The sequence below is a fragment of the Capronia epimyces genome (assembly GCF_000585565.1).
Source record: "Capronia epimyces CBS 606.96 chromosome Unknown aczIQ-supercont1.3, whole genome shotgun sequence".
Taxonomy (NCBI): Eukaryota; Fungi; Ascomycota; class Eurotiomycetes; order Chaetothyriales; family Herpotrichiellaceae; genus Capronia; species Capronia epimyces.
Window position 1 is genome coordinate 1,782,355 of NW_006912906.1, and position 26,346 is coordinate 1,808,700.

The window sequence follows — 26,346 nt, forward strand, 5'->3', positions numbered from 1 at the left end:
TCCCTTACTCGGGCTGATTCGATGTCGTGATAGCAGGTTTGGAAGAAGATAGGGTCACCTTCTGGCTTCCCCGTCGCATCGGTCTCGCCATCGAACAACGTCTTCTCCCCACGGTTCGGAAGCAAACGATCAAACGCCTCTACTCAAATAACCCAGCTGTGCCGTCAGTTGCCTTTTTGCACCCTTGGAAGAATTCGCAAATTACTGGACCATCATCCATACGTTGAACCAACCTGTTCGGACTGAGCACGAGGCTCCTCCTAATAGGCCCGACTCAAATCACCAATACCAACACGACATAGCGCCGCCAGCCGCCAGCTGCCGAGCCGAAGCAAAAAGAGTCGAGTCCGGACGAGAACAATGGATTGTTTTATTTATGGCTTGCTTAAGGTTGAGAGGGTACGGACGGCAGGGTTTGTCGGAGGGCTGTGGGATGGCCAAGCTTTTTTTCGATCGCGATGAACTAGTTCTCTCAAATTCTAGCCCCCTTTTGCTGCGTTAAAGTGTGTGTGAAAGAGGGGAGATGCGACTGGCCGGCGCAGTGCGCATTCTTATTCTCCTGTAACATGCAATGAGATGGGTTTTCATGGTTGATGCGATTGAAACGTGCAGATGGACGACGCGATCCGGACAGACAGGCAGAGCAAGAGTTACGAGCATGTTCAAATTGTCCAGAATAGTAGAGAATGGAATTCCCGCATGCGCCTCAGACCATCGGATGACTTTTTTTGTCGGTCCTCGATACTTACATGATGTTGAACTACAGGACGCCCTGCCCACCACTCCGTGTCTCCAAATTCGGTGTCTGCTGCCTGTCTGCTGCCCTGCCTGCCCAGCCCGAGTGGCCCATTGCAAATATGCCAAATAAAAGGCAAGCAATACAAAGGGCAAGCAGTATCCCGATAGCGTTCCCATGAAAGAGTCGACGATTCAAGATGATGGGCCGGTGTGAGAGGTGAGAGAGATGAAACACGGCCCTTAACCCATTCCGTCAAGTAAAGTAAGGAAATTGGAGATTTAATTGTTTGGACACTATGTTATGGTCTAGGAGCGGATGGGGAGGAAGGAAGACGATGATGGTGTGGATGTGGATGTGGATGTGGATGTCACATGCCGGAGATCAGGGATTCAGTCTCCATGGGAAAGTGGGATAGTAGGATATCTATAGAGAACCCGAGAAACGAGGAAACGAGGAAACGAGGAAACGAGGAAAAGGAGATAGGTGTGAGGTGTGAGGGTAAGTTGCGGGTGGCGTCCATGAAAAGAAAACCACGGTTTCACTGATATGATACACTGAACACGTGGTTATGGGTAATGAATATGAGAGCAATCAGACCTGCTCTGCTATGCTAATCGGATGCAGTGGATGAACAGCGCCTCTCGGGACCAAGACCTACTGTGGCGGCGCCTCTCGGGATCAAGACCTACCTACAGTCACGAGGGAGCTGGAGGACATGAGACGAGATGAGATGAGGTGGATGGTGGTGAGAGATCTGGAATTGCAGGACTATGAAGTGTAGAAAGAACAGAATAGAACAGAATAGAACAGAATAGAACAGAATAGAACAGAACAGGACAGAACAGGACATGGACAGGGCAGAGACAACAAACACAACAGAACAGAACAGGGCCGAGACAATAACCAAGCAACACATGATGACGGATCCAGCAAAAAGGAGTTGCAGATATCAGGAAACCTGCAACATTTGATGCCCGGCGTCATAATCTGTCTCCTCTCTCACCGTCCGTGTTAGACGGATGAGAGGAAGACAAATAAGACAAGGAGAAAAAGGGATAAAGAGATCTGGCTGATTTGGCATAGCAGGTGGTGTCCAAGGGCTATGATGGACTGGGAATTCATGTCAAGTGCGGTAGTAAAGGCTGGATGGCTGCGTGGGCAATCGGCCTGGGAATGTCAAGACCGTCTTCACCGACTAAGATCCGGCGAGAGCTCGTCCAAAGTCTGTAAGATAAGTAGACCGGCCCGCGATGCCTTGCACTGTGTAGGGCACTGATGTGATGCACTGGTTGCTTGAGCTCTCAAAGCGAACGGACCAGAAGGCTGGTCTGTGGCCCAAAGTATCACGAACTTGCTCGGGAGACAGACAACGGAATCATGCAGTTGCATAAATGAAGAGAGATGGGTAGGAAGTGCAATGCATGAGTGCTTGTACGTGGTCCAAGCACTTGATACAATGCCAAAGAAACGCCATAACCCAAAGTCATCTGACCTTAGTGGTGTGAACTTGGACAAGATCTGTTTGAGATAATGCAATCGCAGGATCTTGTTCTCTTTCATAATGTCTTGTGCTCTTAATCGACCTTGCTCTACCCCTTGATGCGTCTTTTGATCTTGAGTGCTTCCAAAATGACTTTGTATAATGCGGGTGTTTCAGTGGGGTTGGAAACATGGGTCGGATTTGCGGTCATTAGCTTTGCAGTCATTGTTTGGATGGCGTATGCGTGCCATAGGGAGGACATGAGTCAATGTTTACACGTATTGTGACAACCACCTGATGCCCTCACCATAGCCTGTATAAACCCCAGTCAGCTTATCCTTGCCCAACTAGCCCCCGTGTGCAGGATTGGATTGTAGACTCACCTTGCCTCATCACCACACTGCACATGAAAACCTCGATCGGCCTGATTCCTTCAAGTGGTACTTTTCCCTTTCCGGTGGTCTGGTAGAGGCCCAGCTGATGTCTCAATTCGTCCTCCGACACTGCATCTGGATGATCAATCTTGTTCCCAAGGATCAAGAAAGGGGTTTTAGCCAGGTCTTCCATGGCAAGGAGAGCGTCGAGTTCGGCCTTCGCTTCGGGGAGACGTTCGTGGTCCTTTGCGTCGACAAGGAAGACAATACCGGATACTTCAGGGAAGTAATCGCGCCAGAGGCGGCGGGCTTTCGTGAAGATTGTGTTAGTCCAAGATGCTCCTTAGCCGTGGTAGGATTGTGGGTATTGTGTCTGTACCTTGTTGATGGCCTCCGAGATCAAAGGTTGTGAACCTGTTGTTGCCGATAGCCAGTTCTTCGGAAGCTGTGGAGATGTTTAGAGATCATGAGTCCATCCGAGGATGCAAGGGTGTCATACTAGGATGTAGGGTAGGTTGCAGGATCGCTACTCGGTCATTCTGGAGCATTGTCAGCGTTAATCCCTTGAACTTGGCTTGCGCAGTTGTGAAGAATCGTGGCCACCCGCATGGTTATCATGTGCAGGTCGGGTACGAATCCAAGAACTGCTTCGTACCTTCAGCATATGTAACAAGGTCGTCTTTCCCGCATTGTCCAGGCCGAGGAAGAGTAGTTTGGCATGCTTGTTGAGCAGCCCAAGCGAGGCAAGGACATCGTAGACTAGGCACAAGAATGTCAGTCTCCGGGTCGAGTCAGGAGAGTGAAATACGTAAGGGTCGCATACACCAATTGATGATCCACATGGTTACAGTCGGTGGAAGTGATCGTTCAGGGAGAGTAGAGAGTAGCGGTCCAGAAGCGACAAGGTTGAGTTGGATACCAGTTCCTGGCGACTGAAGCTTGGTTCACGTCAGTGGTAAATAGTAGTGACGAGCCCGGGCGGCCAGATCTCACAGCAGTGGGCCGCTTTCACAACTTGAACTTCAGGATTCCTGGAGAGTCTCTCGACGTCGCCGGCGCCAAGTCCGCCAAGTCATGCTATTATTATCACGTGATAGGTCATTGACATCCGGACACTGCACTACCTAATTACTCCGAATAGTACGTACCTAAGGTACCTATAATGTACTCTGTTTCCGTAGGAGATACCCGGACTTGTAGGTCGTCACCATCAAAGCACGCTTTCCACAACTGAGACAAGCGGGCAGGTACTAGGTACTAGGTATTTCTAGGCGCTGATTCTAACTTCTTCATTCAGACTCATCGATCGAGCGTCGTGCCCGAGAGTCACTGAGCTAAGGGGACCATGCTGATGGTCATGTATTTACAATACCAATGCTCCCCAAACATGCGCCATTGCTATGCATAAAAGACCGGAACCGGCGCGAAATGGCACGGAAGGTAAAAGCGAATGATCCGTTCGCCTGCGCCGATCTTCATGACAGTCGTCATCAGGAGCGCACAGCGCCACACTCCCGTATATGTGCAAAAAAAGGGGGGGACTCAAATGTGCCCGTCCAGGAGAAAATCGTACACAAATGACCGACGGTATATGTGCAAAAAGTGAGTCCACCATCATGCCCCGATGACATGGGAGACTAGAGTGAAAGTACCAGTTGGGTCTGCTGGCCAACGCCGTATCCCTTCAACCGTTCAGCACACACAAGACCGAGTTCCTTCATTCTTTCGGCCCCACGGCCGCGAAGGGGTCTTCGTTCTCCTTGTTCTCGAGCCTTGCGCCAATGCTGGCGCCAATATTTCTCTTTACGCTTTTGGCGTTTTTTCTCGAGCCCCATGACAATGTCAACCGGTCCACGCACATGCATGTCCAAGCGAGGAGGCCCCTCAACGACGGGAGTGACCGCTCCAGAGGCGATGTTGGAAATGGAAGGACTTCCAATGTTGAAATTTCGGAAGAAGGGGTTAGGCGTGTCAGGAAGAGATGCAGTACGTTCCATATGTGGACGTTGAGCAAGGCCTCTAGTACCCATGCGGGATGGGACATTCACATATGTAGGCGACCCACGGGGTGATCGGAGTCGGGCAGGAGGAGGTGGCGATCTAAGTCTTGATGGTGAATGACCGAAAAGCTTTCGCGCTGACACTGGAGATCGTGCAATGACATGCTTTGGTGGAGGTGGCGAACGATGAATTCCGCGGCGGTGCTCTTGCCTGCCACCAAAGGCCACATGAGCCGGGGGGGAGTGGTGCTGGGGTGACAGGACTGGTGACTTGCGGCGACCCCGAGTATCATCTTCGAACCGCGCGAATTGATCCATGGGCCAGCGGGCGTCGCTAGAGCTATGCTGCAACTCCTCAATCTCATGGTCATCGCACTCATCTTCCTCCTCGTCTGGGTCCGTGGTGGGGAAGCTCGGGTCAATATCCTGTGGAATCGGAATGTGTTTCTCGCGTTTCTTCTGTTCACGACACGATATGTACGCTGCTTCCAATGGTCGATCTTCATCGAGGGTTCCGCAGACGAAGTCAGTGCTGTCTGGTAGCTCAGGGGTTCCTGGTCTCATTCTCGGCACCCTGGGCACTTGCCTCCTGCCTCGACGAACAAACCATGTCCTGGAGTGAAGAGGAGGGCTCCCCGAATGGGTCAAGGACTCGATTGAACTGGCCGGAGATTGCTGACGAGAGCTGAAGTGGCGGAGGTTCATGTGTTCCATGCTACCGCGAGCAATGTTGGTAGAGGGCGCCCAGAATTGATATTCCGAGCCCGCATCACTTTCATCATCTGAGCTGGCAAATCCGCCTTCGTCATCGGACTCGTTACCCCCATCAGAAGCGGCATCGTCGTCCGAGGGAGCGAAATCATCTTCGTTGTCATTGACTTCCAATTCGGCTTCAAGCTCTTCCTGCTCGCGTTCTTCCTCCTCTGCTTCCTCTTCTGCCTGCCGTCCAATATCACGGATGCGGATCTCCTTTTCCATGCAATCATTCAAGGTCAGCTTGGTTTTGTGGATAACCGGTTTGTCAACCCAGGAATCGGTCTCGTCATGAGAACTGCCAAACTCGTGAAACGATGTTTTGTGCGAAGGTGGGTTGGGTCGTAGCCGATGAGGAGAAGATGGCTTGGCTGTTTCGACCGATCGGCCAGAGAGATCTGCAGACCCTGAATTTGGTCTGCGTATGGATGCTGGTGCAGGCGAAGGACGACGCGAGGACTTTTGCTCAACGCGAAGTTTCGACGAGGACACCTTGTTCTCGTTGGAATCGGACCGAGTAGGGCAAGCAAAGGTTAGCATGCACTTCCGCTTTGGCGCTTCTAGGCCGGCAGGAGCTTTTGTTGGCAACGAGACATTATCTTTGCTCTTCTCCGAATCAGTCCCGCCACAGGCAAACATTATGCAACGTTTACGGCCAAGCGTCTTCTCAACGGCAGCCTCGCCGACGTCGGCCACGGCTGGCTTGTCATCTTCCACAACTGGGGCAATCACGACTTTCGGGGCCGGTGGACCCTCTTTCTTTAAGTTGAGAAGTCGAGAATACCGACCTGGCGGAGGTGGTGGACTAGGGGTTGTCGAACGCGAGGGGCTTGTAGCATCGCCGTCGCTGGTCAGCTCCGCGGTCGAGGCCATGCTACCAGTGCTGCGTGATGAGGTTGTAGAGAGGCCGCGGGAGGTGTCGTCGTTCTTTGATTCAGCCAGGATGGCCCGAGTCAGTAACGACTCACGCCGAGGGTTTATAGGAGCCATCGATCTGCTGTGCAGACCATCCCGATGGAACTGCGTATTGAGAGGGCAAATTCGATCGTCTGGCGGCTCGTCCGCTTCGCCACTGAGTTCATCGTCGTCGAGAGGTACGGTGGGAGCGTTGGATAAGTTGAACATCTTTAGTAAGCTTTGCATGGCTGAACTCATGCTCCGGGCGTCTGTCTGGTGTCTTTGATGATGAGCCATCGAAACGGGAACCGGTACGCGCAGAAATGTATGTGAAGGTGATCTTCAAGGAGCCCTCGAATCGCTAAGGACTTGAAGAATGAACCTTCAAGCACAGCGAAACCCCAACATAGACACTCGGTCTATGTACTGGGTAAAGCGAGGTTGGTTTTGGCCCTAGGGACCGCCGTTGTTATAAATTCGATCTCGACATAGTGTTTGTCTGGAGTCAAGTAATGCGTCCGCCGGGCCACCGAGAAGTCGTAAGGATTGAGGGAGGACGGAGATTGGGACGAGAGAGTAGATGATCGCGCAAAAGGGCGCACTTAGGGTGGCGTTCTGCGGTGTAGGACGTTTAGCTGCGGCCTGCAAGCGCGGGCTTCGGAGCAAACGGGCGCACAAATGCTGGGAGACTTGTCAGCTGCGCCAATATATGTGAGTAGGGTTGTGTCGCTTACGCGAAGATGAAGGTGAGGATGAAGGTAAGGTATTGAAAGGAGCGACGGAGGAAGAGACCTAGGTAGGGAGAAGGACGGAAGTGGGATGGCGATGGTGCGTAGTAATAGAAGAGAGAGAGGGTGTGTGATGCGTTTGTTGGTTGGTTAGGGTTGTTGGTGAGGGAGAATGCGGGCAGCCACGAGTGAGAGAGGCGAGGAGTGACAGAATTGCTTACGCCAGAATGTGTGCGTGTGAAGCAAGCAGAAGGGTGCAAGGTCAGGCTAGAGGCAGGCTAGGTATGTTCGGGGATAGAGCAGAGCCAACAAACAACAAGCAGCGGCAACCAGAGCAGACTCCGTCTCCTTCGTCTCCTTCGCAGGTACCTGGGGGGGGATTACGGTCGAGCCAGCATGTACCTCTGGCCTGTGCAGGGCAGGATTCGGAATGGCGGGCAGGGTGGGCTCGAATTGACGGACAGGTCCCTATGGCTAAGGGGGCACTGCTAGGTACCTGGTAGGCTTAGGAGGCATTTTTAGGCTTCCGCTGGGGGCAAAGAGGCCGGCGGTGGGCTGCCCAGGAGAAAGCTTGCTGTTAGAGGCCCCCAGGGCGAAATGGGGTTCACTCAAGCCCGAGGACTTTCCATCGGTAGTGACGGCAAGTCGCCCTTTTCCAGTCAGGCGGGCAGAGTGGCGGCCGTAGTACGTAGTAGTGGTGACTGCCGTGCTAAATGCTACGCAGCTTCCAACCAACGCAGAATTTGTCGGGCTGTGGATTCATCCACTTTCTTTTCTTCTCCAAGTGCAGCCCAGGAAGAAGGTTTTTTCAAAAGGGCGGTAGGAGTCCGAGTCTTCTCTAACTACCGCTGACTGGGCCTAGTTGATCGCTTGCCTGTTGATCCAGCATCACAGACGTTTTGTCCAGCTGGAAACCTGGCTCTCGAGAATGCCTCGAATGCCTCGTGGAGACCGCCCACTACAGTCAAAAACTGCACCATTCGTTAAAGACCCTTGAGCTGTTGGGATATTGAACCCACTCATTCCCGACATTGGTTTTATTGCAGTTGGGCGAAGCAGTTGAGACTGCACCCACATGGATACTCATGCTCACTTTTTGTTTTTATTCCATATGATTGCCATCTTCCGATCGAACGCAGCAATCAAACGAGTGCTAAATTTGTTCCCTTCCTCCAGAGTCCACAGCCATGCTGATCTCACCGAACAACAGTTCATACGGAGTACCGGGTTGGCAGTTCCCTGATCTGGTGCCTGGCAACGTTGCCGATCAGCTTTGTGCGACGCACCATCCGACCATCGTTACAATAGCATTGATACCAGATATAGATTTTAATTGGCAAGATTTTGTTGTGCTTCCGGAACAATCCTCTTGACGACGGCACCGTTGTTTTAACATGTTAGGAAGACCCTCTGCAGGCATGGTGACAGGGAAAACGTGGACTTTGTTGACGCAATATGACGGAGGCCCTGCCTAGTCAGTGTCTCCGATCCCTGTCTGTCATGCCCGAGTTCCCTGCATTTGATGTCCGATACGAGGGGCACAACTACTACTGGACTGCTGCAGACCTGGCCCTGCCTTGTGATCACAAGTGGTTTCGTGAACAGTGGTACGTAGAGGGAAGTAGCACGGAGTACGGAGATCACTGCCATAAAGATTGCTGTTGTAGGCCCGGGTCTTTGGGCTATATTGACGTGGCCAAGTTGAATATACCAGCTCTCATAAGCGCAACTTGCGTCTGATCCGATCAACATTGCCTCTACCTTGACGTTCAGACCCCGACTTCTACCGCTACCGGATTGATCTTCCTTTCCTGCGAAAGGTTGTTGTGCTGACTGGGGTGGGCATTGGACATACCTTCCATCAGCTGACAGGATAGGCATACCAAGAGATCTGTGACGGGCCGTACGGCTCGCAAACTCTTACTTGCATGTCTACTATTACGGTGATATGGACGTAGACGGGCGAGTGCTTGAAGGAGACCGCCGGTTGTGCGATGTAGTTCCGACATGCAAGCCTGAGAGCATGACCGGCCACTGCGATGGCAGCGCACTTGTCCCCGCGAGCTTGCTGCATCAAGCATCATTATTGCACCTTCTCGCGTCCACCGTCCACCGTGAGCCAGCCAGCGCACGCGCTACCTCGACACGGGCGAAAGGGAGAACCAAGGAGTGGTATGCTGCGCGGTTGCTTGATGTGACATCTCTGTATGTAGAAGCTCTCCACAAGAGGATTGTAATTAGGAAAGTCCACCATCCGTCCAACATCCCACCAGTCCACCAGTCCACCAGCCCACCGCGGCCCGCGTTTCGCGTGTCTGTCCTCCTTGGAACCGTCAACTGAATCAGCGGTCTGTGCGGCTTGTTTTCTCTTGCCAATAATATTATTAACGGCCATTCTAGAAGTGCGGTGCAGCTGACACGTTGGAAAGAGGCCGGCTACTCATCCAAGAATGCTCTCACTCGCGAGAAGGGGTGGGAACCAGGGCTGCGGCATACGCGGCGACATACACCATGTTGGTCGGCAGTCTCAAGAACGAAGGAGCGCCGTCTTGATGAAATGCGGAGCAAGACCGACGGCAGGCTGGCTTCCACACTGGATCATCTGAATGGATATTTGCCAATTCTATCATTCGTTCGGCACTTGGAGAGGAGTGCACAATTAATTACGGTGCTCGACGGACGGGAAGCAAAGACGAGGTCTCGCCCCACGAGACGAACCACCGAACCACCGAACCAGGCCCTTTTCTATGAGGCATTTATGGGGAGCCAATGACATGCCCGTCAAATGGCGCGGGCTAATGCAGCAGCAGATTCGCAGCAGATTTCCCCACGCTTGCACAATCACAGAGAACGACGTGCTCAAGCCTGACTGTAGCGTGGAATGCCAGTGCGCAACGAGTCTCGGCTGCAGCAGGACGAGATGCTACAGGCGACTGCTGCTGCGACCAGTCTTGCATCCAGTTAGGTGCCAGTCACAGACATGCTGGCGGTTGAGGGGCATGCTGTAGCCCGTTGTAGCCCGTTGCGGCGGGCGGATTGCCCTTTTGAGCTCCCGGGCGCTGGTTTTCATTCACCAGCATCGCCGCAAGGCCAAGCAAAAGGCCATTGCCAAACTACGGAGTACTACTACGCACGCATTATTATTACTCTGTACTAGGTACATGTAGTAAGAAGTACTACTCCATACAGACTCGAGTCCTCCAAACTGCGTCCATATATTCAAGTTCCAACCCCTTCGAGTCCTGCGAGAGCGCTGCTGACGGAGGATGAAGGTGGAGAAGATGTTGTTCTGTTTCAAGTCCGGCAACAGCCACGCTGTGTCTCCTTCCAAGGTGCTGCTGATCCTGCCCCCCATTATAGAAGCAAGGCTCTCACATGATGCCTCCGTCGCTCACCGCATGTTCTCCTAGCTGTCACATCTGGCGTTGACGTCCCGCATGACCTGTCTGACCAAGATCTACGGAGTACGTGCCTAGCTGTTCCCCTCCATTCGCATCAGTCAGAGCTACTGACTTCGCTAAGCGATGCGAGATGAGCATGCATCAGGGGCCATGTTGAAGTCGGCCAGTTTGATGATCTGCTTAATCTTTGCGTTCATGCTGTATCACGTGTTTGGTCTGCTAACGTCAATAACGTACGTAAACTATACCTATAGTATGCTCCGTGCGAAGGAGATGCTGCACACTGTAATGCTAGTCGTAATGCTGAGAAAGGCTCATGAGAAGAAAATCGCTACCCAAGCAGTTCCGCATCACTTACTGATTGAAACATAGCTTGCTTCTGCGGATTGAAATTGTATTCCATCACGGAGGCAGATCCGCTGGGGTGTTGACTGTGGCTGGGTGATGTAAAGCCACGCAACAAGGCTGACTGGAAGCCTTGGCTTCCGTTCTCGAACTTCAGAACTTGCCCTCAACCTCCGCCACACCTACAGCATGCATACATACAATGACTGACCCAGGAGCGAATGCATATGTGCTAGGGCCCGTTCAAGAGTTGAGATGACGGTCATCAACGTTTGACCTTTCTTTTTTCCCTACTACATCTATCTGGTCGTTCACACATGGTTATTCTTGCTTTGCCACGCAACAAAGGAGGCCGGGCGTGATACAACGTGTCCTTCTGCAAGGGCCAAGGCACCGCGGAAGTCGAATACAGCACGCCGATTCGTCCACAAGAGGATGTCAACCGCGACATCTTCCCCTCACTTTGAACAAGAATGGGTTGATGACCCAGGCATCCCGCCCGACCATTTTCGATATATCCAATCCCTGAACGAATCGCCTGCATGCTACACCCGCTTCTTCGACGCGCTGCTGATCCAGAAACCATCCCACAGCCAATTCTTCCATGACCTCAAAGCATTCCGCGAGCAACCGGCCGTCATCCGGCTCTTGCAGCAAGGCACCAAAGACGCCTACAGGAACTGCACGGGCGCATTTGCCGCATCTCAGTTCGCCCACTCATGGTGTCACTCGGTCAGCGACTTGAAATCCGGATCGACACGGGGCAGTTGGACCGGCGCGACGAAGAAGGTGAGCCCCGATGCCCAAAGGGAGGAGGATCGGCTGCACCGTCTGCTGGTTCCGCTCTGGATTGCCTTTCGACGGAGGATGTTTCCTGAGCCGGAGGTCCTGGCCGAGTGGGTTGCAGGAGAGGAGCAGCGAAAGAAAGATCGCAAGGCTCACCCTCCGGTCGGAATGAGAACTGGAGGCGAAGACGAAGACGACGCTCACAATGAAGCCGGATCGGATATAAAAGCAGCCTCCCGGTCATCCTCTGAGAGCGCTCCGGCAGGGTATCCCGAACTCGGCTCCAAGACGACATCTCTCAATGCACCATCGTCCTCGAAACCCGCTTCGAACCACTCGGATTCCGGCGCCGGCGCTGCGGCTTCACAGTTGTTCCTCGGAGTTGCGGTGACAGGCTTCCTCATGAGCGACAAGCGAATCAGGAAATACGTGGAGAAGAAACTGAACAAGAAGTAAGCGTGACTTGCTTCGGTGGCCGACTGCAGTGATGATGCCGCACTTGAGAGCGGCGGCGTGGGATGAAGGACTACTATGGGCAATATAGGTGTGGTCATGTAGGTACATTTGGTATTGGTGTTAGCGGTCTTGTTTTACGTGTGAGGGGCGCACAAAGTAGCATGGTTCTGGAGCCCTGGGAAGGTCCTTCCAGTATAAATATACCTTCTATCTCTGGAATTGGATCTGTCTTTCTTGTCACAGTATCAGACAGGTTGATGTCATGGCAGAGTGATGGCTCAGCCTGAAACTAACAATTCACCCCTTCCGAGGGTAGTCAAGTTGGTGATTGACACGAAAGTCCAGCATCCGTACTCAAGTCTTGTATACCAATGGCTCGTATACCAATGGCTCGTATACCAATAGCTCGTATACCAATAGCTCGAATGTGCCCTCCCTGACACCCCCAGCTGCCCTCTCTCCGCCGGTATAGCTCGTCTCTGCTGAAACCCAGGCTAATTAATTCCGCACTTGAACCACCATCGAGCTCAGATCTCATGCCCGTGCAACTTGGGAGCCCTCCAGCATCACAACACAACACCACACCACCCTCTCCCTCTTGGCGGGCCAGGGCCGCCTCCAACACCGCACTGCACGGCAGGATCTTTAATTAATGGCCCTTGATATATTTGATTCGCGGAATTCCTCTCAACAATTCAGGGCCCAACCCCGGTCGTGCAGTGGTCTGTACGGCTCTGAGGGCGGTTTAACTTGGGTTGGTATCAGGTCAAAGGGTACTGCTAGCTGACTGAATGGGCCGACCAGGGTTCGATTCCCACCTATTAAATCCCATCTCTACTCACTACATGTGGTATCTGGAGGCCTGGTATGCAGTTCGAGTCTCCGTGAGGAGGTGACGACTGATTTGGTGTGTTGAGGAAAATTGAAAGAAAAAAAAAAAAACTGGGTTTCTTCCTGGTTTCTCCTCCCTATAACTCCCTCACGGGGGTTATAGGGAGGAGTTTTTGTTGGTCCTGGAATTAAATTGTATCTCTTGTTTGGTTTGGTTGGCCACGTTCGAGGTGTTTTTGGTTCGTGCCGCCAGGTCTTGGGTTTGGTACCCATGTTGTCACTGCACACAAGGTTGATCAACACAGGTCTCGTCTGGTACTAGTCCGTCTGATCTGCTTGCCGTGTTCAGATCGGGTAATGTAGGCTGACCTCGATGCGTTCGTGTCTTTGTTTGCTTCCTGTACAGTATCCTTGAAACCCCCATTGAAGGCCATCACAGCTGTTGCTGGGTTCTGTTTCAAAGAACGATACTATCTGAGGCCATGGCTGCCAGCCATGGTAGGCTGTTGCTTCAGCCGTGAACCTGAGATACAAGAGTAGTTGAGACACTAAGGTCCGGGACCTCTCAAGCATGTTGACCTGTTACTCACTGCCGGGTACAACATCATTGGTTTGGTTTGGATGTGGTACAGAGAAAAGCCGTCGAGTCAGTCTTGTGATGTGGCAGAGTGTGCGGAGGTATCATTTGCAGTCTTCGCAGTCTTTGGTTTCTTCTTGCTTGCCAGACTGTCCAGTGGGCTGGTGCACAATGTCGGGCTGCTGTTGTGCCTTGGTTCGCGGCTCGCCATCCACCCCCTGATCCTTCTTTTTGAGACTCCGGTCGATGTGGCCGAGGTCCCTGTCCGGATCGACGATATTTCGGACTCGGTTCTTCAACTCCTTCGTCTCGGGAAACCCACCATCCACTTTGCGGTCCCAGAGCACTGTCTCCGTGACCGTGACGGGCTTGGAGCCGGCCTCGGCCTCGATGCCCGACGGACCAGCAGACTGAGACACAGCATGGGTCATGATGACGGTGAAGATACCGCCCGTCGCGGGGATCAGCGCCACCTCGCCAATACCGGTGCCGAAGGTTTGAAGAAGTTCTTGGGCGTACTGGGGGCGATATTGTCAGCCTGGCTAGCCAGCTCGATCGTTGAACAAGAACACTGCTATATCTGGGAAAGAAAATGTCTCAGAATTGGGCGAGTGGAAGGTGCTTCGATGGTGGTTTCAGAAGCGTGCAACAACGAAGGATCACGCCCTTCGACTTTGTCTTTCGACATATGTTCGAGTACCGCAATTTGACTCCTGGATGGATAGGTCCAAGCACCGGCATTTGGAGGCAAAAGACAGAACTTAGGCTGAAGCCGCCAATGATATCAGCGAGTGGCACTCACATAAGCGGCCCTCAAGTTCCATTTGCATTGCGTGCAGAATCTGATCGCCACGCGCGGGACGTGGACCGTCGACGATGCTTGAGTCGTCATGCTGCTGGGTTTGGAATCCAATTGTTGATATGGCTCAGCGGAGTTCAACTGGGGAGGCCAGAAAATGTATGGGATTGAGTTTGAGGTTGATGACGAATTGTAGCAGCGAGGATGCTGATGCTATACGGAGTAACGGCCACCGAAAACGGCTGTTGTGGGCGCCGCTTTTGGCCTCCGTCGCACCCGCCCTCGTCGGTCGACATCTAATTATGTAGTCTCCTCCTTCGGCGCTGCACCGGAAGCGTGCCGCTATCTCCTCCACTCTAGCTAATCTATCTCCCGCAGATTATGAACGTGTATATTAGACAATCGGGTACTTCTCGTCGTCGGACCCCGTGGACGTGTGCCGATAGCACCTAACCTACCGTGTCTCTAGAGCTTTCCTCGAATACCACTACCAAGTATCTTCTCGCGCGAAGGCGTCGTTACTCTTCGTCTTTACTAGGTAATAAAGGATAGCTGTGCACTTTTATATATGGTGGACCTGCGTTGTGAAACTGTAACTAGACCTCGACAGATATTGACCCCTCGTGATGCCCGAATTCTAGCAGGATGTTTCAATGTCATACTTGACCGGATGTCATGATTTTTTGACTAGCATGGACACGCTGCAGACACAGAGGCGATATCAACCAAGAAAGAGGGCATTTTGGTCCAACCTTGCACTCCCACCACTCGTGCTACGGGTCAAGCAGGAACTTGCAGGATACCCGTGCTACTAAGTTGCCGTCGTGAGCCAGAGGTGCTCTTGCTTGCCCGTCCTCGAACATTTCCTGCGTAAAGATGGCTTGGTTGCGCCGAACTGCCAGGATTTCGGACATAATCTTCTCGTTGAATTCAGGATGCGCTTGGAACGACAGCAATCGCCTGGGGAGGTACAGTCCTTGCACCAGGCACCGGTCGCTGAACCCAAGACCGGTAATGCCTTTGGGAATATCGAGGACGATATCGCGATGCATCTGATGCAAAGTCTGCGAGAATATTTCGGTTAGAACATGCGATGCTGTCCGAAGACTGAAGATGTGCTTACCAGGCTCTCTCGGCCTCCCATCAGCGCCGACCCTTCTGTTGTGAGTTGCACCTGGCAAGTCGAAATCTCCCATCCTGCGTCGTTTCTCCCAACCGAAGCCCCCAGCGCACGCGCAATGATCTGGTGGCCAAAACACACTCCCAGAACCCGTGGCTGGCCCAGTTGGTAGGCCTTTTGCACGTATGCGACCAATTTCGCAATCCATGGTTGATCGTCAAAGGAACAGTGTTCTTCGAGGTCAAGCTATTAATGAAATGGCCGCCGAGTGGCCACAGGGGGGGGACGTACTGCTGCCCGTAATCAAAATTCCGTGGACGGTGTCCATGTCTGGGTACTGTTGTGCCTCGACAACGTCCCATTTGCTGACCTCGAGGTCGACTGCATGTCCAGAATCCTTCAGAGCCCCTACGCCTCGCTGAAAGAAAGCTTCGAAGATATCGCCATATGTTCCGTATTGGTTTCTGACGGTGTCGATCGGAGTATCACACTCGAGGACCGCGATTCGAAGCTTGCTCGCCATGCTTGCCAACCGTGCGAATACAGAGTCGACTCAAGGCCAGCATTCCGGTGGGAGGCTGCTGAGTCCTTTGTCCCACGTATGATTCCGCCTTACCATGGCGGACACGTGCCCAGTCTGCAATGCCATCGTTGTGACCCGCAAATCCGCGCTTCTACCGGCGAGCTGAGATTCCATGCTCTGGGCGATGCGCGTCTCGTCCGCGGTTCATGACCACGCTACATGACCGGCCCTGCTATCATCGAGTTGGCGGCGGATGGTCGATGGCGCCAGACAACCGCACTGCCTTCGTCCAACCACATCACGGACCGCGGTGTGGATTCATCCTTTGTTTGCCGCCGTCGTTGCCACCTTTTGGACGGGACGACCCGATTGTTCATCTGAGAGTCCTCCCGAAATGCTCACCTTAAAGATTGGGTGTCTTCTAGAGGCATTGCGGGCGCCTTTCGCCGGTTTTGGGTGAAGCCCAGTAGCAAGGCTGGTTGGTCTCTCTACCAACACCAGCTTCATGTTATTTTGTCCGTGTTGCTGTCACACTTTCCCCTGATGAACAACAGCGCACGTTGCCGGAGACCACGGGAACTGTCTGTTTCCCGAGGGGCCCTCATAGCATAGATCCGCATACTACACGATCGACCGTTTTGTCTTCAGCCAACTGCAGATCCTACTTGCTGATTCCGGGGTTCGGGTTGGTTGGTTCCGGCAGATAACACCTCCTTACAGGGGGCACTGCTGCATCCCACTTGTTTCACATGCCTTCAGATACGGAGCTAGGTCTGCTTTGTTCACGGGTGAACCGGTATCCTGGCTCAATGTTTTGATATATCGGTGCTTCGAGAAGTCTATCGCTCGACGGAGAGGACTCAGCTCTTACGCTTTCGAGCAGAAGACTCGAGCAGTCTTTTCAATCAGGAGACTCGAGCCCGAAATCCTTGCAGCAGCACAATTACGGACGACGGAGAGTCAAGACATCACCTTCGGGAGTTCCGTTTCTTTTAGAAAGATGAGATTCTCTCGCGAAGGCAACAGCTTTCCTTGGATTAACCCTTATGAAACTTCCCAAATGAACTTCACCAGCCTTTCCACGGGACCCAGGTATCTTCTACAACATCATCGTCTCCGACGATATAATATACATGGAATGCCGCTGCGGTGATGCATGTGTGTTGGCAGTACACAAAGAGCTTCTGGCCGACGAAGAAGCTGTCGGCACTTGCCTTCTCGCCTGGGCCGTCGTTAATGGCCACATCCCCCGGATGGCCAAGGATGCCGTGTTCTTGCGATAAGCGAACCACGAACCAGCCAGGATGATCTGCAATCATGCCAAACCCGGGATATTCGCTAGCCTCCCTAGAGAGGGCTATGACGCCGGCGTTGACGAGGACCTCATTACGTTCAGGGTACACGCTGCACACCTCGACGCATATGCGTACTGCTTGATCCGTCAGCTTGACCAGCCCAGTGGAAACTTGCTGCAAGTCATTGGTCGGAAAATTTCCTTCGCGGTCATCAGTACACTTTCAATCCATGGATTTGACGCATGAACCTACCAGCATGCAGTTCGAGGGATACATGTGAGGGCAAAGTTGCCTGCAAACTCTGAACCACATGAGCTGTAGGAGTTGCGCCAACTGATATGACGATCGGGCGTTGACCACCGATGAGACTCGCGCCCTCCAGGCAGCCCGAAATTTCCTCACGAAGGACTCCTTCTGCGTCCTCTTGCGTCCGGCAGGCATAGGAGTGACCGGCGTGACAGTAGAATCCGACCACTTCCACAGAGTCAGATGCTTCTGCCCGGCGAACCAGGTCATGAAGTCTAGGGATCTTGGTTTGAACACCTGCTCTATGTGATCCAACATCAATCTTGATGAAGACCTTCCATGGTATACTTGCTGACGGCGAACGCCGGCGAAAATCTTCGACGACATGTATATGTTGCTCGTTGTCGATCATCAGGGCGATCCCGACATGCTGAGAAAGACTGTGCAGCTGCGGAAGAGCACTTGGACAGACCGGGAGTCCGTAGAGACACTGGAGTCTTCAGTCAGCAGAGGATAGAGGGGGATGTCTTGAGGCTGTGAGCATACCTCATCCAAAAGACCCTCCTCCGCCAACGGGAGAACGCCACGGATCTCTGCAACCGTGGAAGCCACGATTTTCCGGTGTTTACCGTTCTGGAGCATCTTTCTCGTGACCTCGATACTCTTGAAAAGAAAAGTGAGCAAAGTGTACCACAAGACACTGGGCATGACAAATACCTTGAGAGTTTTGACATGGGGTCGAAAAGCGATGTTCAGTCGAGCAACATCGTCGTGCAACCTCGTGATGTTCGTGTCCAAGACGGATCGTTTGATGACCAGAGACGGTGTTGGAAGCTCTGATGCCGCTCGCCCAATGAATGACTTGTGGTGTTGCAGAGAAAAGTCCATGGTGAGTAGTCTGGCCGAATTCAATCTAGTGACTACTTTATGCCGTCAACTTGTACTGCTGTTCTTGGACAGGAGGGTTGAGGTCTTTGTCGAACAGACGAGATGATTCTTGTGTCATGCAGTCGAAATGACGCCTCAAGAAGAATGAAGACCTCTGGACAGCCGGTGGGAGGGTCCAACAATGAAAGAGGAGCTGCTCCACAGACGCTGGGTCAGAGCCGACTAATTTCGAGAACGGCGCTTGTTCGAGCGCGGCTGGTGGCTCACTCACCCCTGTTTGTTAAGCTAAACGTTCTAGGACCTCTTGATAACACACATATCAAGCATCTTTGAATCGCTCGAGAGTCCACCATTCTCCTCATTAAGGTATTTTGTCATTACAAGGTTGGGTTCTGTACGACTGCGCTACGAGTACACATTGACAACGGCAGTCGGCAGGCATTGCCAATTGCTGGGACACTGTACTTTTCTCCAACGCGTCTTTCCTATCTACTTCTTCTTTTGCAGAGCAACGCATTCGATCTCGACGGTGACGTTTTTCGGCAATTCCTTGACCGCGACGCAGCTCCGCGCCGCCAATGCGTGATAGCTTCCGCGTACACGGCATTGACTTCTGCAAAGTTTCTCATGTCTGTGATGAAGACGGTGGTCTTGTTGATTTTGTTCAAACTCGACCCGGCCGCTTTCAAGATGGCGGCGATATTCTTGATCCAAGCGGCAACCTGCTCGCCGGCCGGAGCGGCGGTGTTGATGTTCCCCTGCCCCCTGAGACTGTTGCGCGGGCATTCAAGTCAGCGCTATCATAGCATCTTGCACTTTCCCCTTCTATCAGCTGGGTCAGACATGATCACTTATATATGGCCCTATCGCTGTATTCGCGTCGTTAGCAAAGCCGGGCAGGCGGCCTATCACCGCGAAAGAGGGACTGGACTGGACTAGACTTACCAGGCGCAGCTACTTTTGATTCGACGAATTGGAGCATTGCTGTCAAGAGTAGTTGGAAGATAAGGCACTGGTACTGATGGCACAAGTTTCGGCGTCCGCGAGAAATACCACCTCCGGGTTCGGGAACGAAAGTCACGATCACTAATACGAAGCATCCCATGAGATTGGGTCTGCTCCGAAGCGAAATGTCAATTACGAAATGTAGTCAATTGTAAGAGTGCGAGTGTACCTTACAACCGCGGTAAATAATGGAACCGGCGCGCCCGGATCTGTCGAGACACTGTCGAGACACTGTTGCCACTGATGATCAGAATCTGGCCAGAACCCACTGCGGCCATTGGAAGGCGCGGAGCGTTGTCTGATTGGTGGACCAGATGGAGCGCTGTGTCTAGATTAGGGGGGCCCAGCCTTATACCGCCGGGCCAATGAACGGGTGGTCAATAACTCCTGGAGACCCATCAAAGCTTGCATTGCTTCTGAGTTGACGGATTGACTTTTGTTCGGCCGAGTCTGCCGGGGTTGGAGAGTCAAATATCTACTTACTCGTGACGGTCTTCCGCTGGTCGAACGCTCCTATTGTGTTTCGAGAGCTAGTGGTAACCCGGGAGGAAAGAAAGTGAATTGTGGTCTTGTATAAACGTACTCCGTACCATTCCATCATGCAGAAACCACATGGCCCCGAATGCATTGCTCAGGGGTTGAATTCCAAACCCCTAGAGAATCATGATGGCCAAATGTGTAACGTATCTTCGCAGTATCCTGACTGGCAGCCACTCGTTTCGAGGATATAGGAACAAACGACCACGTAGACGGCCCTTGCCACGTCGACTGTGTCGTATCAGGGAATGACGAGAATTCCATGCCAAGATCATCATACTGACAAACCCCTGGCAATTACACCGTCTCAATATACCGTCGGAATTCCCTGTGTGAAGAAAACGAAGGTTAGTCTGAGCCTCGTCCCACGATACCCTCCACATCAAACAAGCAACAAAGAGGGAACACTCTTACCAGTCCGTCACAGATTCCTTCCACACTCGGATTTCATGCTCCCTCGACGCGGCGAAATGGTCGACGAATTTGCCGTCGAAGATCTCCCGTGCAATGCTATCAGAAGCACGGAATCTATCGTTGGCCGCGAGAAGGCTGTTGGGCAACAACTCAGGCTTGTCTTTCCGCAGCGCCGTCGGCGGGATGGGAATAGACATCTTACTTTCGATCCCTCGAAGGCCGGCGCCGAGAATCGCACTCAGGGCGTAGTGTGGGTGCAAATCCGCTCCAGGAATCCGCACCTCGAATCTCGTGGCTTGAGGCTTCGCCACGGGAGGGGCGATCAGGCGTATCGAGGACAGTCGGTCCTCTAGACCCCAACTCACGTTGACGGGGGCCCAATAGTTCTCGACGAGACGCTTATACGAGTTGATCGTTGGCGCGAACATAGGCATAATGTCCGGGAGAGCGTTAAGAAGTCCCGCGAGGAAGTATCGGCCGTCGTCGGATAGGTGTTCTATGTCTCTCCACTGTGCCTCCGGGTCGGGCGAGTCGCGGGCAAACAGGTTCCGGCCCTCGAGGTCGTATAATGAGATGTGGATGTGGCCAGAATTGCCGGGCAGGCCGAACGTGGGCTTTGCCATGAAGCACGGTGTTACGCGATGCTCGATGCCTACCGATTTGGCGAGATATCTAGAGACGTGGTTAGTTAGACACTGATAAATAGGGTAGTAGAGTGATGAATCGGGGGGCTCTCATACTTGAATAACGTCACCCGATCCGCAATCTCACACGTGTCCGCCACCGCCAGAGCCTGTCTCGAGTCAGCGTTCGAGCTCCGTCTAGCCAGGCCTAGTAGATGAAGAAAGTGGACTTACAGCCTCGTAAACTCCCGGTCCGCTCTCCGTGTGCCATGCTTCAATATTGCATTGGAACCGCTCTGCACTGTCGTAGATGTCGTGGAAATAGCGTTTGTTCGCGGCCTGTCGCGTGAGACTGTATCCAAACATGCCCTGGGTTAGCGGCCGAAGGGCGCCGGGAGTGTTCCTAGACAAGAACGCCGCCATGTCCTGTCTGTTCGTGCCCAAACTCGCACCGTACCCGTCCTCGGACGGTGTCTGGTAATTAAAGAACTCTAGCTCAACTGTATCTCATCCCCATCATCAGCGTACCAATTCCCTGCATATATGAGGCAAGGGGAAAGGGAAGGGTTTCAACCGTACCACCAGCTTTCGAAGAGTACCCTAGCGTCTGCAACCTCGAAGTGATCGACCGGAGTATACTCCGACCATCTACATGCAAGGGCACTGCGTTGACGGTGAAATGGAGCAAGAACAAGGGAATATCATCTTCCCAGGGGATCCTTCGATACGAATTGATGTCCGGAACGGCGATGAGATCGGCGTATCCCGACTCTGCTGATGTAACCGTGGTCTCGGTCGTGTACAGCAGGTCGTGCATGTCCCATCCAAAAATCGCTGAACTCATCCCAAAGCCCTGCTCGAAGCTGGACAGGAACTTTTCCTTGGACATAATCTTGCCTCGCAGCACTCCGTCACAGTCAATGCCGGCGAGCTTGACTTTGGAGTCGCGCTGCAGCAAATGCGGCAGGTGGTCCATTGTCGGGGCTGGGGCCGGGGCCATTGCTTCGATGCGTGGTGAAGCTTCTCCCATGGTGATTGTGTTCACAAGGAAAAAAGCACACTCGCGCTCTTCACGATGCCTTTTTATTGTAGTTGTAGTTGTTCGAAGTTGGTGGGCAAGACGCAGATCCAAAGTCGACGGCTGCTTCACGAGAGACAAGATAGAATACTCGTTCTACGGGCACATAGAACCTACCGGATCCTCGAATGCAACGGTAAAAGTCTTGTCTCTGACATTGCATTGCATTGCATGGCTGCCGACGGACATGGGCCTCCAAGGGCTAGCCAGACCCAGACCAGACTTCGCTCACTCATGATGGAGACTCGAGAAGTGGAATCCGCCGCGGCAGTCCATACCGCGGTCCTTAATGTGATTGGACTGATCAGACTCTCTGGTTTGGCCCTAGGCCTATTGCGGTGTCCCAATAGCCCCTAGTCCTTTTCCCCACAAAGCCTCGTCCCTTATGTTGCAACGATATGCAGCAGGACGTGGTCTAGATGACTGAATTTTTGTACCGCGGCTATCAAGCACTTGTGTTTGTATACACAGTAAGACTGCGCGCCGTAGACCTGTGTTTCTCCAGCAGGCAGGGGCCATGAGTGTAGAATCAAATCGCTCCATCAGAATGGTTCCAGTTCCAGCTGCCAACAAACACTCACCGGTCAAACGACCAGGGTCTCCCTTCCAAGATATATCCAAGCTTTGAGATGGTTTGCCATCCAGTATGCCACGAACCCTTCACATTGCCGTCCTGGAATTCTTTTCAAAGAATTTCTACAACGAGGACTAGAGAAACTGCATCTCAGAAAAGACCAAGTCGGGCTCCAGGTCAGCAAATGAGATGTAGCCAACGAACAACATTACCCAGACTTGGAGACCGTCGATGGACTCCTGTTCACTGAGAGTAGTAAGTCACGGTCAACCTCGCTTTCTAACGTTTGAAATCTGACTTGGCCAAGAACACTCCTTCTCTGAGAACAGCCCATGGATCAAACGACTACTAGAATACATACGCAAGGCGTATGACTCGGACTAGATACGTATTCATAGAGTGTGCTTGGGCATAAAATCATTACACGTTCACTAGGCGCGCAGGTCGGAAGGAACTAGGCAGGTTGGGAGATTTCGGCCGACCATCTGTAATTGACACGGGAAGGAGCAGAATTAATAGACGGGTTGGAGTTATTGTGCGTCTGCAATCCTGATCATAATACTACTGCTAAAGCCGACGAGGCATACCTTAGACGTTGCACCAGATACACCGAGATATCGTCCTAGATGTTCCGAAAGGTCTAACCAACATCGCCTCGAGCAAACGTTGTAAATGCAGGGACTTTATCGGCCGCAGCGAGTTCTATCCATTCAAGCTTAAATAAAGTTCAACGAGACCACCATATCCGAGATTTTAGCTGTTAGATATAAAAAAGGTATTTTTAATAGGAACTTTATCAGGATGGACAAGATAGAGTAGCCGCTACATTCTGCGAATTCTTGCTAGAAGTGTAATACCTTAGTTAGAAGGATAGGGAAAGCGCTGTTGCCACAAGCACTACAACGGTATACACAGTACGCGAAATTTAACGGGATTAGCATAAACGTGTCATTCTGACTGCCAAAGTATTCATGTCATGGAGTCAAACGATAGGATCTATAAGGGTTTGACCTTGCTATCCATGTGGTTGATTGGCTGCTGACTGGTCTAAAAGGTCACCCTCTAAAGTCAGCTCTTCAACTTATAGAAGGCATCAAAAGCTTTCGGTCTAAGTGTACAACCAAGTCTATAATTCTTCTATCCAGTCTAAGCCAGGTCCTATGTAGCACTGTAAGCCAATATTCGGTATTTGTAATGGAAGTTAGAAACAAGGTCTTGACTTACCGGGTTAGGATAGTCGCAGCGATTGATAAAGACCGTTCCAGCTTCGAGAGATCGAATAATCTCGCTGCTACGGGCAATATCCTTAGTTTATATACTAGCCGCAAGTCCATATGTGCTGTCGTTTATTAGGTCGATAGCCTCCTTGTTACTAGACATATCACGGAGCACGGCGACGAGTAAACGTGTATGCCAAATATAATATGAATTTTAAGATGGAGAGTACCATGAATGGTTGCGAGGAGTGCAACGAGCATAAGGCTCTCTATCTTTCCGGTATTTTAGGTCATGAGACGACATCAGGGCTGGTTCATAGAAGATTGATGATTAAGTACGTATTGCGTGTGCTGAGAGAGGGCTAAGCCTATATTGGTTGGGGCACGGTCTGGACGGGCGCTGCGGGGTTGGGCAAGTTCCCACCTCCGCGTTGCTAGCAGGCTAGATGCGCAGTAGAAACGTATCGTAAAGGAGGCTAAATAGCTAGTAATGTGGATGAGGCGAAAGGGATGCTACTATGGAGTGTGGACCTCGAGGAAATGTGGCTCTAGTAGCCGAGAAACTACCGTCCCTATAACATGTGATGCCAAGGCTCAAACGAGTTCTTTCAGCCTCGCCATCGGACCCTCGTTGCAGCTCCACGACGAGGATTTTCAGGAGCTCACGAGCCTCGAAACTTTAGTACCACCCGCAGGTGTTGCGCTGCACCGCCGAAGGTTACACGGCACTACCATTCCTCTCGGCGGCCGCAACCATCTTGCCGAGCTCTATCTGCATGAGCAAAGAGAGCTCGTCGTACACGTTCCACTCATCGACAATCCGGCCGTTCTTATAGTGATAGTGCGATACGCCTAGGATCTGCAGTCGCTGACCCGTAGGTTTGCCGAGCTCGGACAGAATACCATAACCCAGGTGATGACCCTCCATGACCCACCGGACAGCCACCTTGACGCCGCCTTCCTCGCAGGGGGTGGAGCAGATATGCTGAGGCATGTACACGGCATCGGGGATGGAGCCGAGGAGACTGAGGTGCTGATGCATGACGGCGGCCGGGCCGTATAGCTCGACCATTTTGGGGCCATGGTACTGCGCGTTGGGAGCGTAGACCTTCTCGATGCGGCCAAACATGCGGCGGTTGAATACATGGTGTAGCCACGACAGCGTTTCGACCTCGAGGTCGTTGTGGGCGAGGGAGGTGTCGGGCTCGTCGACGGGAGGCGCCTGACCCAACGTCCGCCTGTTGTCGCCAATGTCGACGGCGGTGAGCCCCTTGTCGAACAGCTCCTGGGCGGCGTCGCGGGCGAAGGGGGTCGGGTCGAGCCCAAGCTGCTTGATGGTGGCCATGTTGTCGGCGATGACCCATTCGCGGTAGATGCGGTTCTGGTAGATCATGCAGTCGGCCATGACCCGATTGACGACTGTTTTGCCGGTGGCGGGGCCAAACTGGCCAGACTGCGTATGCCGAGTGGTACCGGTCACGAGGTGCGACGTGTAGAAACCGTCCTTGTCGTCACCATCCCACACCACCTGGGTCGCCATCACAGCCCGGTCGGGGAAGGTGACGAGACGCTGAATGGTATCCCGCACGACCGACTCGCGGTCGTACAGCGTGGCCATGGTGCTGTACAGGACACAGTTGTTGGTGTAATGAGTGTAGATCAGTCCAATGTCTCGCTCATCCCAGATACGGTGGGTACACCGCACGATGTAGTCGACAATGTCTGTGTAAACGTCGTCGAAGCCGTCCATTGAGTGCACTCGCTCCCTTTGTGTCGGTACCAGGTCGACATAGTCACGCCGCTCCACCTGGAGTACGGCGGCCGACCCCTTTGGTGTTGAGGCGACGCTTCGGTCGTCAGCGGCACTGGTAGAGGACATGATGGTGGTTGAGCGATAAATAAACGGATTGCGTGGTGAGATTAAGAAATTGAGATGATATGTTGAATGGTTCTGACTTTGTGGAGTATGGTCAGTTTTATCAATGTTTTAAGCTGTCCGCGTACAAAATCATCTTACAACGAGTTAGTATATTGTATTACTACGAAGGCAAGTGCCGAGAGCGCGGACCGAACGTTCATTGGCTGTACTTAATCTTTCACTCACACCTTACGAAGCGCTGCGTCACGATAAGGACTGGCTAAAAGGCGATCCCGTCGAGATAGACATGTCAGGAGAGATCATGTGTTGGACCGTTCTGGCTCTGTGGAGCAATACTGCGGCCGCCGGCTACTGCCTCAGGTATCCTCTGGGAAAGATATCTGCCCGCGGGAGAGATGTTGCTATTCGGCATTGGCATTACGAGAGGGGGCTAACTTGACGTATACATGTGGCTATCCAGCGGAGAGTGGGGCATTCTGGAAGCCACTAGCCTCTAAACCCAAGCGCGGCTTTAGAATTAGGTAAGTGCCCAGAGCGCGGCATGAATGGTCATTGGCTGCTGTCTACAACGCTTATCTCAGTTTAACCGCGCCTACCTACGCTCCGTCTTTTAAAGTTTATGGGGACTCTCGAACGTCAACATGACAGATGGATCGCCTCCCCGGGGGAGGGTCCGCTGCTTATCTTGTTACTGCTTAATATCTTGTTACCACTACACGGTACACCAGAGCCGAGGCTGCTATCAAATACATAGGGGCTTGGATTCTGGACACGCAGCGTA

The 26,346-nt window shown here is 52.6% G+C and overlaps 9 protein-coding genes across 9 annotated transcripts; 1 reads left to right on the forward strand and 8 right to left on the reverse strand.

Moving 5' to 3' along the window:
- Positions 1 to 2,491: 2,491 nt before the first annotated feature.
- On the reverse strand, positions 2,492 to 3,435 carry A1O3_03910 (small COPII coat GTPase sar1; the record flags this gene model as incomplete). The annotated part of the gene is made up of 6 exons (XM_007734045.1): positions 2,492 to 2,532; positions 2,603 to 2,902; positions 2,973 to 3,038; positions 3,093 to 3,132; positions 3,249 to 3,352; positions 3,417 to 3,435. The coding sequence occupies 6 exons, from the start codon at positions 3,433 to 3,435 to the stop codon at positions 2,492 to 2,494; spliced, it is 570 nt and encodes a 189-aa protein (XP_007732235.1).
- Positions 3,436 to 4,230: 795 nt separating this feature from the next.
- On the reverse strand, positions 4,231 to 6,489 carry A1O3_03911 (uncharacterized protein; the record flags this gene model as incomplete). Its single annotated transcript, XM_007734046.1, has 1 exon — positions 4,231 to 6,489. The coding sequence occupies one exon, from the start codon at positions 6,487 to 6,489 to the stop codon at positions 4,231 to 4,233; it is 2,259 nt and encodes a 752-aa protein (XP_007732236.1).
- Positions 6,490 to 11,152: 4,663 nt separating this feature from the next.
- A1O3_03912 (uncharacterized protein) lies at positions 11,153 to 11,959 on the forward strand (the record flags this gene model as incomplete). Its single annotated transcript, XM_007734047.1, has 1 exon — positions 11,153 to 11,959. One exon carries the CDS (start codon positions 11,153 to 11,155, stop codon positions 11,957 to 11,959), a length of 807 nt encoding a protein of 268 aa, XP_007732237.1.
- Positions 11,960 to 13,471: 1,512 nt separating this feature from the next.
- A1O3_03913 (uncharacterized protein) lies at positions 13,472 to 14,259 on the reverse strand (the record flags this gene model as incomplete). Its single annotated transcript, XM_007734048.1, has 2 exons — positions 13,472 to 13,885; positions 14,170 to 14,259. 2 exons carry the CDS (start codon positions 14,257 to 14,259, stop codon positions 13,472 to 13,474), a joined length of 504 nt encoding a protein of 167 aa, XP_007732238.1.
- A 680-nt stretch (positions 14,260 to 14,939) lies between these two features.
- On the reverse strand, positions 14,940 to 15,809 carry A1O3_03914 (uncharacterized protein; the record flags this gene model as incomplete). The annotated part of the gene is made up of 3 exons (XM_007734049.1): positions 14,940 to 15,230; positions 15,290 to 15,519; positions 15,578 to 15,809. 3 exons carry the CDS (start codon positions 15,807 to 15,809, stop codon positions 14,940 to 14,942), a joined length of 753 nt encoding a protein of 250 aa, XP_007732239.1.
- Positions 15,810 to 16,876: 1,067 nt separating this feature from the next.
- Positions 16,877 to 18,238, reverse strand: A1O3_03915 (uncharacterized protein; the record flags this gene model as incomplete). Its single annotated transcript, XM_007734050.1, has 3 exons — positions 16,877 to 17,304; positions 17,357 to 17,840; positions 17,897 to 18,238. 3 exons carry the CDS (start codon positions 18,236 to 18,238, stop codon positions 16,877 to 16,879), a joined length of 1,254 nt encoding a protein of 417 aa, XP_007732240.1.
- A 501-nt stretch (positions 18,239 to 18,739) lies between these two features.
- On the reverse strand, positions 18,740 to 18,999 carry A1O3_03916 (uncharacterized protein; the record flags this gene model as incomplete). Its single annotated transcript, XM_007734051.1, has 1 exon — positions 18,740 to 18,999. A coding segment is annotated over one exon (258 nt), but the record flags the coding sequence as incomplete, so codon positions are not given.
- A 1,191-nt stretch (positions 19,000 to 20,190) lies between these two features.
- A1O3_03917 (glutamine synthetase) lies at positions 20,191 to 21,817 on the reverse strand (the record flags this gene model as incomplete). The annotated part of the gene is made up of 4 exons (XM_007734052.1): positions 20,191 to 20,866; positions 20,935 to 20,987; positions 21,052 to 21,317; positions 21,397 to 21,817. 4 exons carry the CDS (start codon positions 21,815 to 21,817, stop codon positions 20,191 to 20,193), a joined length of 1,416 nt encoding a protein of 471 aa, XP_007732242.1.
- Positions 21,818 to 24,404: 2,587 nt separating this feature from the next.
- A1O3_03918 (uncharacterized protein) lies at positions 24,405 to 25,565 on the reverse strand (the record flags this gene model as incomplete). The annotated part of the gene is made up of 1 exon (XM_007734053.1): positions 24,405 to 25,565. One exon carries the CDS (start codon positions 25,563 to 25,565, stop codon positions 24,405 to 24,407), a length of 1,161 nt encoding a protein of 386 aa, XP_007732243.1.
- Positions 25,566 to 26,346: the final 781 nt, after the last annotated feature.